The sequence below is a fragment of the Cebus imitator genome, unplaced genomic scaffold (assembly GCF_001604975.1).
Source record: "Cebus imitator isolate Cc_AM_T3 unplaced genomic scaffold, Cebus_imitator-1.0 Scaffold132, whole genome shotgun sequence".
NCBI classification, from domain to species: domain Eukaryota; kingdom Metazoa; phylum Chordata; class Mammalia; order Primates; family Cebidae; genus Cebus; species Cebus imitator.
The window spans coordinates 2,358,920-2,372,686 of NW_016107447.1; the positions used below are offsets into that span (position 1 = coordinate 2,358,920).

The 13,767-nt window shown below is 48.1% G+C and overlaps 2 protein-coding genes across 5 annotated transcripts in view; both read right to left on the reverse strand.

The window, feature by feature from the left end:
• The window catches only part of LOC108313059 (osteoclast stimulatory transmembrane protein), a 9,584-nt gene extending 1,991 nt beyond the window's left edge, over window positions 1-7,593 (reverse strand). Inside the window, 2 exon segments of the mRNA XM_017541316.2 lie at window positions 2,048-3,050; window positions 7,550-7,593. Coding sequence (XP_017396805.1) covers window positions 2,048-3,050; window positions 7,550-7,593 — 1,047 coding nt within the window.
• The window catches only part of SLC13A3 (solute carrier family 13 member 3), a 135,394-nt gene continuing 122,211 nt past the window's right edge, over window positions 585-13,767 (reverse strand). For all 4 annotated transcript variants that reach the window (XR_005202283.1, XR_005202282.1, XR_005202284.1 and 1 more), the window contains one exon: window positions 585-598. The gene's annotated coding sequence lies outside the window, so the exon portion shown is untranslated. The remainder of the gene's footprint in view (window positions 599-13,767) is intronic.

The window sequence follows — 13,767 nt, forward strand, 5'->3', positions numbered from 1 at the left end:
CCTCCCTCCCTCCCTCCTTCCTTCCCTCCCTCCCTCCTTCTCTGTCTCTGTCTCTGCCTCTGTCTCTCTGTCTCTCTCTCTCTCTCCTGTTTTCTTGCTTTCTTTCTTGATGGAGTCTTGCTCACCCAGGTTGGAATGCAGTGAAGCAATCTTAGCTCACTGCAAGCTTCACTTCCCAGGTTCAAATGATTCTCTCACTTCAGCCTGCCGAGTAGCTGGGATTACAGACATGCACCACCACGCCCAGCTAATTTTTGTATTTTCAGTAGAGATGGGGTTTCACCATGTTGGTGAAGCTGGTCTTGAACTCCTGACCAAAAAGTGCTGGGATTACAGGCATAAGCTACCATGCCTAGCCCCCTATTTTTCTTTTTATGTATACACGAGAAAGATATGACAAAATAAACCTATGTTAAATAATAAGTGAACTATTTCATACAAATACAATTAAAATTCTACGTGATAAGAAAGCATTGCAAGATTGAATTGGTAGATTTTCTGCCCTAAGGATACATAAAATAATGGTGTGACTTGCAATTGATGACATCTTGGATTTGGTGGAAAAGCAGTAAATCAGGGAACATACTTAGAACATTGCCTGACACATTTCTTTACTGTGACCTATGGTAAGAAATGCATTTTACAGGCCAGGCATGGTGGCTCATGCCTGTAATTCCAACACTTTGGGAGGCTGAGGTGGCAGAAGTGCTTGAGCCCAGCAGTTTGAGAGTAGCCTGGGCAGCATAGTGAGACCCCGTCTCTAAAAAAAAAAAATTAGAAATGAACTGGGTGGTGGTGATGTGTGCCTGTAATCTCAACTACTTGGAAGGCAGAGGTAGGTGAAGTGGTAGGCTCATTTGAGCCCAGGAGGTCAAGGTTACAGTGAGCTGTGATTCCTCCATTACACCACTGCATTCTGGCCTGAGCAACAGAGTGAAACCTTGTCTCAAAAAAGAAAAGAAGAAATGCATTTTACAACATCCTCAAAGCACAGATTTTATTGTAATTGAAGAAAATATTCACAAAATCATACACTCCCGTATTGCCTGCAATATAGCCTTATAATTTTCCAGTCTATTCTATTTCATTAAAAAGCGTCTATGACTCCATAAATTGATTAAATTGATTTTGTGCAGTTTGAAAAACACTTTCTTAGTATGTAATAAGTACTTGATAAATATAAACTGTTAATATTATTAGCTCAGAGTCTGACACTTTGATATGGTTTATGCAATGGACTTTTGTGTGAGATCTCACTGCTAGAAATAAAAAATAAAAAGATCTGTGGCAAAAGAAAGGATCGAAAAAACACAACTCTTGATCTGTTAGTAATACGTCCAATTATAAGTCGATAGTAAACATTTTTTATATCACTATTAAAATAGTAAATATTTCAGGCTTTGCAGCCCATACAGTCTCTGTTGCAATTACTCAACTTCACCTTTGTAGGGCAGCCACAGACAACACGTCAACAAATGCCATGGCTGTGTTCTAAAAAATCTTTATTTACAAAACCCAGAAGCCATTGGATTCATCCTGAAGGCTGTAGTTGGCTGTCTCCTGATCAAGGCCATTTCAAAGCCCTCCTTTAGTCTGCTATAGGCAGATGTGAGCTATTAATAACAGCGGCTCTTTATTAAATATCTCTGATGTGGCGCAGAGCTTACTGGGTACTTTAAGACAATATGACATTGTAAGCCACACAATAGCCTTGTAGGGTTAGGAGGATTGATCCAACTTGTACAAATGAGGAAGATGAGGCTAGAATATGCTGCCGCTTGTGAAGAGTGACCTTGGGGGCAAGTTATTTTAAGGTGTCTGTGTTTCAACATCCTCACCTGCAATAGGGATTGAAAATAGAACCCACTTCCTAGGGCTGTTGTGGGTATCTGATGTGTCCCTCTGCCCATGGCATGGGGCCCCATGGCTAATTCAAGGGCTATTTCTTGGAGGCAAGTCCAATTTAATCACAAGTCAAGGGTTTAACAGACCCCCCCCCTTCCCTTAAGGCAAAGACTCTGTTCCCTCTTCTCATCATCACACTTACATCATACTTGACGGAGAGTGTGATGGGCATGGTTGGCAACTTCTGAGCCCAGTCCACGGTCGCCTGTGCCAGGAGGAAGGCCACATAGTCTGTGGCCACCGCCACAGCTGTGGCCACCAGCAGCAGGCCAAGCAGCCCCAGCCTTAGAAGACAACTCAACAGCTCCTCCTGTGACAGCCTCAGCCGAGCTGCCTGGAGCAGCCAGGTGGGCGGAGGGGTCACAAGGTGTGTGGCCTGGGCCTGTGCCAACCGCTGGGTCAGCTGATGTGTGGCGTAGATATTGTCAAACTGCAGGTCCGTCAGGTAGCAATGGAGGTACCGGGCCGACTCCACCAGAAGGCCCAGCATAAACAGCCCTGTGACCACTCTCTGGGTACCTAGTGCTGCTGCCCGGGCCAGGGACTCCAGGCCAGAGAAATCCTCCAGGACCTGCTGAGTGACCCTGAGCATGTGAAGGTAGAAGGCAGAGCCATTGCCCTGGGCCTCAAATGTCAGGCCCCGGCTGCCCACGTGACCTGCGGGGCCCAGAGCCCTGGACGCTGCGTGCAGCTGGTGAGTGGTGTTGAGCAGACTCTCCAGGGAGCCCTCGGTGACACACCTCAGCACCTGCCCAGCTGCACCCACGTTGGCCAGGACATTGGGCACCACAGCAATGGCCAGGGTGGCAGTGCTATAGGAGAGGAGCAGCTGGCGGCCTTGCTCTGTGCCCAGGGTGGGCATGCTGAGTGCAAACAGGCAGCGGACTGGGGGCACCAGGCCCAAGCCCAGGAAGACCAGGAGGCCACAGACAGCGGCCACCTTGGCTGAAGGTCCAGGAGGATAAAGCAGAGAGGTCACCAGCCAGTGATAAGCCAGACCTGCAGCAGCGGCAGCCAGGGAAGCACACAGGAGGAGCTGGGTCAGCAGCTGGCCACAGGTGGCTGGAACAGGCTGGGAGAAGGCATCCCAGGCAGCCTGCAGTGGGGCAAGGGCCTTCCAGAGCCCCAAGCACCAGGACCTCCACCTGCACACAAAGAAATTGAGGGGTGGGTTGCTATCAGGAGGTGGGTGGGTGTCTGTCCACTGTCCCTGCCCCACAAACCCATCACTTGGTTCTGACAACAGACTCCACACTTTTTTTTTTTTTTTTGAGATGGAGTCTTGCTCTGTCGCCTAGGCTGGGGTGCAGTGGCACGATCTCAGCTCACTGCAACCTCCGCCTCCTGGATACAAGTGATTCTTCTGCCTCAGCCTCTTATGTAGCTGGGATTACAGGCACGTGCCACCATGCCTGGCTAATTTTTATATTTTCATTAGAGACAGGGCTTCACCATGTTGGTCAGACTGGTCTCAAACTCCTGATCTCGTGATCTGCCTGCCTTGGCCTCCCAAAGTGCTGGGATTACAGGTGTGAGCCACCACGCCTGGCCTACTCCACCCTTTTAGTTACCCAGGTGGACCCATCAGAGTAACTCACTCTATACCCACGTGACACAAGCTGAACCAATCAGAACCTTCCCCAGGATTATACTCACTGGAACTGTCAGGGAAAAGCCCAACTCCCATGCAGTTCCTGAGGATGCGAGGTTGAATGTCTGTCCTGCTTGAGTCCATAATTACAGTTTTGTGAAGGCAACTGGTCCAAGAGAACGAAAGAGTCATGAAGCGAGAAGCACAGATGAAAGAGAGAGAATGAATAAGAGGAGAGAGAAAAAGAGAAACAATTCCACTTGAATTCATAGTCTTGGTGGCTTGCTGTATGATTCTGCATCTTCTATTACTTTCTGGACTTCTGGGTCTCCTCTATAATTTAGGGGTGAGAAAGGTGGACTAGTTGGCCTCTGAGGAATTTTTATAGTCTATCATTCTTATGTTTATTGACTCAACAAACACTTATTAAGCAACAACTTTGTGCTAACCACTGGAGAAACAGAAGTGAAACAAACACAAGTCCTCACCTTCCTGGGGCTTGTACTATAATAAGAGAGATGGGCGAGACATAGTAAGGAAAGCTTAGATTCTGAAAACATTTTGTTAGCAGAGTCAATAAGATTTGCAGAGGCTGATTGGTTGTCAGGTGTGAGAGAAAGAGGGGAGTCAAGGGTGACGAGGAGCTTTTGTGTCTGAGCAACTGGAAGCCCTTAGGTGTCATTTCCTGAGAGGAGAACTCTGTGGTCAAAACAGTTTTGAGTGGAGGGGCAAAGAGGAGGAATTCACTTCAGAATTCGTAAATTTGAGATACAGTTGAGCCATTCCGTGAAGCTTTTGAGAACGTGGTTGGAATGAGAAGTCAGGAATTCAGATAGGAGGACAGGCTGGAGTTATAAAGTTGGGAGTCATTGATTTATAGTTGGCTCCCAACTTTATATCCCTACCTGCAGCTATGGTGCATAATGAGATTCCTGAAGAGAATATGTCGCTGGGGAGGAAAGACATCCAAGGACACGCCTCAAGGCAATCCAGCAAAGGAGACTGAGAAACCAATGCGATACTTGGGAAGCCAAGGAAACAAAACGTTTCAAGAGAAGCGATTGATCAAATACGTCAAATGCAGCCAAAGGTCAAGAAAAATGAGGACTGAGCAATGCCTTTTAGCCACTTAGAGACCACTGCTGGCCTTGGCAGGGACAGTTTGCTTGCTTTTTGGGCCAAAAATCTAACTTTTCGAGTCCAGGAGAGACTGGAAGGAGATGAATGGGAGACACGAATATAGACAACTCTTTCCAGTAATTTCTGCAGTCAAAGAGCAGAGAGATAAAGCAGTGGCTGGTAGCTATAGGAAATTGGACCACAAGAATTCACATAAAGTGAGGAAATCTGTAGCATGTTTACAGATGGAAGATCTCATTGAGAGGGGACACATTGACAAAGGGGAGACTCCCTGGAGTGACATCTGTAGGGGTGGGGGCAGAGGGTGAGACAGTCTTAGAATGGAGCAGGGGTCATTCATCCTTAATAGCATGTGAGAAAGCAGAGGAAATAGGTACAGATGATGGTGAGTGAACAGGCAACGTGTGTGCAGTTGTGCAAAGTATCCTCTGATATACACAGAAGAGAGTGATGCTAAGGGTGTGACCTCTGGACTGCCTGGGCTCCAATTCCTGCTCCATCACTTGCCAGCTTTGTGACCTTGGGTACATATCATAACCTCTCTGTGCCTCAGCCATCTCATCTGTAAAATAGTGCAATGAGAGTATGCACCTCCTAGGGTCGCTTCGTTTCTGGCACAAGGTAGGCATCACATCAGCTATCATCTACCACTAGAGTCAACTCCACTGGGGCAGGGACTTTGTCCCTTTTGATCACTGATATGTCCCAAGTGCCTACCATAGTGTCTGCCATGTATTGGGCACTCCAAAAATATTCACTGACGGTAGCATGATCGATTGCTTCTGTTTGCTCAGGCTGGCAGGAAGCAAGTTCGGCAGAGAAGGTAAGATGCTGGAGGAGGTGAGGGGTGCTTGAAGAGGAAGGAGAAAGTACAAGACGTTTATCCGGGAAAGTGGGAGAACAAATGAACTAGGGCAAGGACATATGGGCAACACCGAGGCCCACTTGGAGTTAGAGATCATGCATGATCTTAAGTGAGAGCAGGCAGCAAGGTCCTATGTCAATATGGTTATGATGGGCAGGGAAGGAGGTGGGGAGGCTATCGCTGTGTTGGTTACAGGCAAAGCCGCTGACTTGCTCCACCATCGTCAGCTCCAAGGACACGCATGTGACCGGGTCTAGTTGATCCGAGTACCTCTGCTCCCCTGGCCACAGTGACTGGTACAGGGATTGCACCAGACCGGAGCTGGGCTAAGAGAGCTTGCCTCCGGGCTTTGCTGCAATGACTGAAAAAAACCTGTTCTTTGTCGCCTTGAGAGCTAAGCTGGCAGGAGGGATGCCTTGAGCCTTGGGGACCACCTTGTAGTGTGAGTCAGCCTGGGATGAAGGCAACACAAGGAAAACAGTGCTAAGAAACAGAGAGAGATGTCCAGTGACCTTGCTGGAGTCTTTGGATCCAGGCATGCCTGCAGCCCAAATCTATGCTGGACCACACACTAGAAAATGTCTGTTTTTCTCAAGGCAATATGAGATCAATCTGTCACTTGCAACCAAATGAGTCCTGACTAAGGCAGAAACCTCTGTCACAGGGCTCCTGGAACAATAAAATGAAGTAATGCATGTAAAGCACTTTACACAGGGTCTGGCACAGAAGAAGGATCCTTTAAAACTGCACCACGTGTTACCCTGATGATACTTACACCAACAATTAAATGTTCACTCAAGTCTCCTCTGTGCTAGGCTCTGTGCTGACAGCTGATCAAGATGACTAAGATGAATTAAGTCCTGGTCCCACGAAAGGAGTTCACAGTCTAATTGAGGGGACTTAAATAGATCATTAGAGTTTAAGTTCATTAAAAAAGAATTATGAGGATGATATGCCTGGGGCTGGACTGGGGTGGGGTAGATGGAGAGTGAGTCTGTTTTACTGGGCAATCAGGAAGGCTTCCTGGAAGAGGCGACATTCCAGCGGGGGGTGGAAGGACAAGTATCAGTTTATAGGTGGAGAAGGGAGTTGGACATCCCTGACAGAAGGAACAGCATGTGCAAAGGTCCTGTGCTCTGACCATCAGGAAACAGGAAGCTGGGAGGACTAGAACAGTGGGAAGCTGAGATGCAGTGAGGCCTGTGGGGCTGGAGTGGAAGTCACAGTCTTGAAGCCCTAAAGCTGAATCATATACACATGCACTTTATTGTGGCTGTGTGTGTGTGTCTCTCTCTCTCTCTCTCTCTCTCTCTCTCTGTGTGTGTGTGTGTGTGTGTGTGTGTGTGTGTGTGTCTATAAACTGCCTCATTTGGAAATAAGAAAGTTTCACATTAAAATCTGAATTCCCAGCTTTTCTTGAGAGATGAGAAGATCTAGGTTAGAGCTCCCAGCTTTGTAACAAGTAGATGGAGCTGAGTATTCATTAACCCCCTTTGACAGGGGAGCAACCCGTAGACTGCTCCCGCTAATCAATTAGCAGGTCTATCTGCAAACCCAGGTGGCCTCCCACAGGTGCACCCCCTTCCCAGCTCCCGAAGCCTTTTGAATTTGGGACTAACACCCAACCACCCCCGCCCTTCTACTACATAACTAACATTTGGAACACAATGACTTTCGGAATAATAGCTTATAATAAACACAAGTTTAAGGATTGAAAGCCAGCCCTAAGTCGTATTGGAAGACAAGCCCCGCGCTGGGTATTGAATGGCAAGGAAACCAGCTGCTGTTTGGTGAGTGCTTACTCTGAGCCAAGCATGTGCCAAGTTCTATGCATGCATTTTCTCATTCCACTCTGGCAACAGTCTCGTAGATGTCATTATTACTTCCATTTCACAGATGGGGAACTGAGGCTCAGAGAGGTGAGGATTTGCCTGAAGTCACACAGCCAGGGAATGGCAGAGCTGAAGATTTCGGTTCATATCCTTCACCCCTGACAGCTGACTGTTTTCTCACCTGTATCCCTCAGTGTGTAAAGTCCCCAGGCCTACCTGGTCTTGACAAGGTGCTCAGCTTCTCCTGGGTGGCCTGGCATGCTGCCTGAATGGCAGTGGTTTCAGGCGGGCGGTCTCTGGCAGCTGTGGCAGGTGGAGAGGAAGTAGGGGAATCGCCGGGACTTGGGACCTGTCACTTCTGCTTTTCCACTCTTTAATGAAGCTCTCCTGGGTGCCTTGTCCCGCCCTTTTTGGGGTCCACCTCCCAGAGGGTTGGGCAAAATGCCTCATCGTCTGCCCACAAGCAGGAGCGGGTGGAAGGTGTGGGAAGAGAGAAAGACAGCCTTTTCCAAGCAGTGTCTCTGATCCAGGAAGGTAGAATTAGTCCCATTTTACAGACTAGGAAACTGAAGCACAGAGAAACCATACAGCTCCCCTTTCCCTCCCACTCCAGAGTTGTGTGCCCCCAGGGGAGCCTGATCCCTTCTCCTGGGACTCATAGGAGACAGTCAGACCCCTGCCAAGTGCTGGGAGCAGTGGCTCTGGTCTCCTTCCCCGGCTCCCTTCCTGTCTTTAGCCTGACTTGGGCCTGGCTTCAAATCTCAGCTCTGTCCCTCCCTACCTATGAGACCTTGAGCAGGTGACCTCATCTCTCTCTGTCTGTTTTCTCCTCTTAAAGAAAGGTTAATAAGGTTGGGCACAGTGGCTCGCACCTATAATCCCAGCACTTTGGGAGGCTGAGGCAGGCAGATCACCTGAGGTCAGGAGTTCGAGACCAGCCTGACCATCATGGTGAAACCCCGTCTCTACTAAAAATACAAAAATGAGCCAGTTGTAGTGGTTCATGCCTGTAATCCCAAAAACTCGGGAGGCTGAGGCAGGAGAGTCACTTGAACCTGGGAGGCAGAGGTTGCAGTGAGCTGAGATCGTGCCACTGCATTCCAGCCTGGGCTTAGAGCAAGACCTTGCCTAAAAAAAAAAAAAAAAAAAAAAAAGATTAATGAAAATAACAGTTAACATTTATTGAGCACTTACTAGGTATTAGTCACTCTTCTGAGGAATTTCTCTTCAAATTCACTGAGTCCTTACTTTGAATATCCCTTTATGGTAAGGATGTTATTTTCATTCTACAGCCCAGAAAACTGAGACTCAGAGCGCTACGTCACCAGCTACGCCACTCAGCTATTAATGGTACCGCCATGATTTCGAACCAGCAGGCTGGCTTCAGGGTATACCAGTTAGCACTGGGCTCTGCTGCTGTGGAGGGGATAATTCACAGACCTCGTGATTACTTAGTGGTGCAGTTGGTACTGCAAATAGTAGATGCTCAATACCGTAAATTCCCTGTGCACACCCTCTGCAGTTATTGTCCTGCAGGTCTGCTCTCAGGAAAGCCAGTTCCTACCCGGAATGCAGACACCTCTCCAGCATCTCTGTTCCCCATCAACCCCAGCAGACCGCTCCCGAGTCCCCCAGGCTCCTACTCTGTGGGATGGAGCAGTAGGGGACACAGCTATTTTCCCTTATAAGGACATGCTGCCTGGGTCACTCTCAGGCCCCACGGGAATGTCCTGTGGCCTGGATAGGGGAAGTGACATTCTCATAGTCACACAGCGATTGAATGGAATACCTGTGGCCAGAACCCTCAGAGGGCCTAACACCCCTCCCAGACCACGTACCCCTCCAGGATGTGGGGCCAGCCACCAGGTCTGCAAAGAACTAAGTACACAAGGCAGAAGAGCAGCAGCAAACTCGTGTACCCACAGGGGCCAGCCCACTCAGGTTCATGAACAAAGCAGGACGAATGCAAACAGCAGTGCACTGCAGCGCAGCCCCGGCTCCCTCCTGTCTGGGCAGCTGCTACTCATCTCCAATTGAGGGTCAAAGCCCCTTGAAAATGAGGCTCACCATGACCAGATTTTCCAACTTTTCTAAAGACGCCGGTCATCCTCTTTTTAACGTAAATGCCAGCATTTTTTTAAAGCCAGTGTTGTTTGTTTGTTTGTTTGTTTATGAAAGACTACTGTGCAGACCAATGTTAGCAGGTCTATGGGCCAAAGCCAGCATGAGGACCATCAATTTTAACCTTCTGCAGAAGGCCTTTGTCAGGCCTGCTCTTAGCTGTCTGGCTGCAAGGAGGTGTCTAGCTATTCCCCCAAACTTCAGGGGCCCTGGACTGGCGGCAGTACACCTGAACTCAAATGCCAGCTTTGCCACTTACTGTGCTGTGTGACCGTGGGCAAGACGCTGACCCTCTCTGAAGTTGCGCATCCTCTGCTATAATGAGGGGAATACAGTATCTACTTCAAGGACCGTTAGAGGATTCCATGAGATAATGCAGTGTTCAGTGAGCAATGGGTGAATGCTCACGCCCTGCTCCTTCTTACCTGGGCTGACAGCTCTGTCGAGCGGGCCCCTGTCTGCTCACATCTGATTGTTCAGACTTCAGATGCTCACCAGCCCACCCTGGCCTGGATCCCATCACATAGCAAACTTCAGAACATTGTGCTAGTCAGACAGAAACAGTTCTGGAAGCCACCCACCAGCATTTGCCAGTTTCTGCATGGGCACTAGGGCGCTGATTGGATAAGGGCCAGGCAGTTCGTTTCCAGAAGGCCTCTGGTGGATACGTAAGATTCAGGAGCATGGAGGCATAGAGAGTGAATGGGCAAAAGCTATTTTTGGCTTTTCTCGGTACATGTAGGCAGTTACCTCTGTCTATATAAGGCTGGCCTGACCTCAAGGCCCACAGCATCCGGAAGGGGCTTCTGAATCATCCAAAATAGAATCAGCTTTGTTGAGGGGAATTTGTGGGTGGAGGATTCAGAGCCACATGACAGAAGAGGAAGAGGAAGAGGTAAGCCTTCAGATCTTCCTGGAGAGCCTGGTCTGGGATCAGAATCAGAGATTCATAGACTATTATTTTCAGTAGAGATGGGGTTTTGCCATGTTGCACAAGCTGGTCTCAAACTCCTGGGCTCAAGCAATCTGCCCACCTCGGCCTCCCAAAGTGCTAGGATTACAGGCGTGAGCTACTGCGCCCAGTTGCATAGACTATCAGAGTCGTTGAATTCTTCAGCCTTCTTCAACGTTGCCACTGTCCAGATGGTTTGAGAATACAGAGAAGCAGCCACAATCTTCCTATAAGGCTGGTGCTGTCCAGTAGCAACTGCGTGTGAGCCACCAACTCGAACTGTATGCATCATTTAAACTCTTCTAGTAGCCCTGCTCAAAGCCCGCTGATTTCAATGTTAGTTCACAGAAATATCCAGAATAATGCCTGACCAAATATCTGGGCACTATGGCCCAGCCAAGTTGATACATACATTTTTTTAAATTTAAAAAATTGAGCTTTTAAAAATGGAAATTTATTTTAATAAAATATTTTAGTCGATGTAACATATCAAAAATATCCTTTCAACGTGTCAATGATATAAAAAATTGACAGGATATTTTACATTCATTTTCTCATACTACATTTGTCTACTTAGGACAAATCTCAATTTGATCTAGCCGCATTACAGATGTTCAACAGCCACACATAGCAAGTGTCTGTTGTGTTGCACAGGGCAGCTGCAGTCCATTTCCATCATCCAGAAAGTTCAGTGGGCAGTGCTGCTCTAGGCCATTAGAACCCTTGACCACTAAGGCTGAAATGGACCTCGTAGATCATGCAATTCAGGTGCCATAGGTTCAAATGCCTTCACAGGCCAGGAAAGTGACAGAGTTGAAAGAGGAGAGTCAGTGTAAGACGTTAAAGAGTGGTGAGGACTGCAGCTAATGAATGTTTATGTTCCAACTTAAGATTTCCTCCACAAACTATTCAGCTCCAAGCAATTGTTGCTGTGTGCCAACGAAGTCTTGTATTGCTAGATAGATCTGGTATTTTCCTTTCCAGGAGAAGTGGAAATCTAGATTTTTATGTGAAATCTCCTGAATTTTAAAGACCAGCAAATAATAATTTAAAATTCATCAGGGGACGGCACGGTGGCTCACACCTATAACCTGGGCACTCGGAGGTTGAGGCCGGTGGATCACTTGAGGCTCAAGAGTCCAAGACCAGCCTGCGCAACATGGAGAAATTCTGTCTCTACTAAAAATAGAAAAGTTAGGTGGGTGTGATGGTGTGCACTCCCAGCTACTCCAGAGGCTGAGGCGGGAGGATCACCTGAGCCTGGGACATGGAGGTTGCAGTGAGCTGAGATCACACCAGGCCACTACACTCCAGCCTGGGCCACAGAGCGAGACCCTGTCTTAAAATAAATAAATACCTAAATAAACATAAAAAAACTCATCAGGGAGAAAACGAACAAAACCTGGCTCAGGGCTGGCACCAGATTGCAAGCTCTGATGTGGCGTCGATCCTTTGTGCCATACTCTTCTCAGAGCTTGTTTCTCTAGGCTCCTCCCATGCTCCTCCTCCCTGCCCTGCACCTAGGAGGTGGACCTGGATGGGCTGCATCAAAGCTCCCCCTGCATTCTGGCTCTGTTGGTGCAACACATAAAATTTCATGAGTCAGCTTGGCTGGGCCATGGTGCTCAGAGATTTAGTTATGCATCACCCTTGATGTTTCTGTAAGTATGCTTTGGGATGAGATGAATATTTAAATAAGTGGGCTTTGAGTAGGGCGGATCACCGTCCAGAATGCGAGTGGGTCTCTTCTATCATTGTGAGGCCTAAATACTGCAGCAGACTGACCCTCCTTGAACAAGAGGGCGCTCTGCGGCAGACGGCCTTCAGGTTCCAACTGCAGCACTTTCTTGGCTTTCCAGCCTACTGGCCTCCCCATTTGATTTTGGACTCACTAAGCCTCCTCAATGGTGTGAGTCAATTCCTACAAGAAATCTCTCTTTGTCATTCTCTCTTGATGAGGCGCACACACGCGCGTGTACACACACACACACACACACACACACACCCCTCTGCTGGTTGGTTTCTCTAGAGAGCCCTGATTCCCCAGCAGGAGAGCTGAGGGATGGAGGAGAGGAAGAGCCCACCCCTTCCTACAGTCGCCAAGAGCCAGCTGTGTCCCTGGACCCAGATTCCATCAAGGAGCTCACTCCCTTGAGGCCTTAGGCTGGGAGGTGCTCCTCACTCCTCGCTTCCTGATTTCTCAGCACTGGGGTCCCACGCTTTTCCTGTGGTCCCCCTGCTCTCTGCTCACCTTGTAACTTGACCCTTTACTAAACTCTCCACCAATTAGCTAGTTTAAATGCTTTCTATTTCCGAGACCCCACTACATGCTCTCATTTCTCAGATGAAAAAAATCAAAATCCAAAATAGTAGGCCAGGTATAGTGGCTTGTGCCTATAATCCCAGTGCTTTGGAAGGCAAAACAGGAGGCCAGAGTTCAAGACCAGCCTGGGCACCAGGATTCCAATGAGGCTTACTGAGCTCCTTGTTTAATGACTTTTATTTCATCTTTTATACCTACCATCACCACCTCCATTTCTCCACCTACTTAACTCTGTACCTGTTTGACACCCATACTGGAATATGTCCAACCTGTCACTCTGTGTACCTGTAGTTCATCACTCCTACGTGTTCCTGTGTTTTGTTTTTTAGCATATTTCCTCTAGATTTTATTTAAATACTCCCCCAGCGATGGTCACCTAGGTGTCCTCAAACAGCAGTGGCACAAATATCCTTTGACACTGTCTCCTTAGATCCCATGGTAGTTTTCTAGGTCCTAGGAAATACAGATAATGAATAACCCTAATTACTGCCAAGTTGCTGGCCAGGCTGACAAAGTTTCTGTTGCCTTATATCCCACCAGGACTTATTGTCCACTTTTCTCGTTTCTGCCAGTCTGGTTGGCATGTTGTTGAATTTTATTTCAATTTGCATTTCCCTGCAAATTATAAACACGTAGGTTTGGGTATCTCCTCATAACCCTGTTGGCCATGTAGACATCCCTTTTCAGGATGACATTTCACACCTTTTGTCTACTTTGCTCTTGGGGGCTATGGTAGATGGCTTCCAAACATGGCAGCCCACTGTCCCTCCCCTCCCTGGTGGAAGCTGCCCCTGCCATCAAGGGCTGGAGCCTATTTCCCTCCACTTGGACCAGGCCAGTCCTGTGGGCTACTTTGACCAATAGAGTTTGACAGAATTGATGTTCCTAGGCTTCCACATCCTGGCCTTAGAGGCCTTGTAGCTTCAGCTTTTGTCCTCGTTGAAGGCCACTCTCATGTAAAGAGGTCCAAAATAGACGCCTGGAGAAGCCACGTGAAGAGAGATCCTGAGACTCCGGGAGAAGCCACGTGAAGAGAGA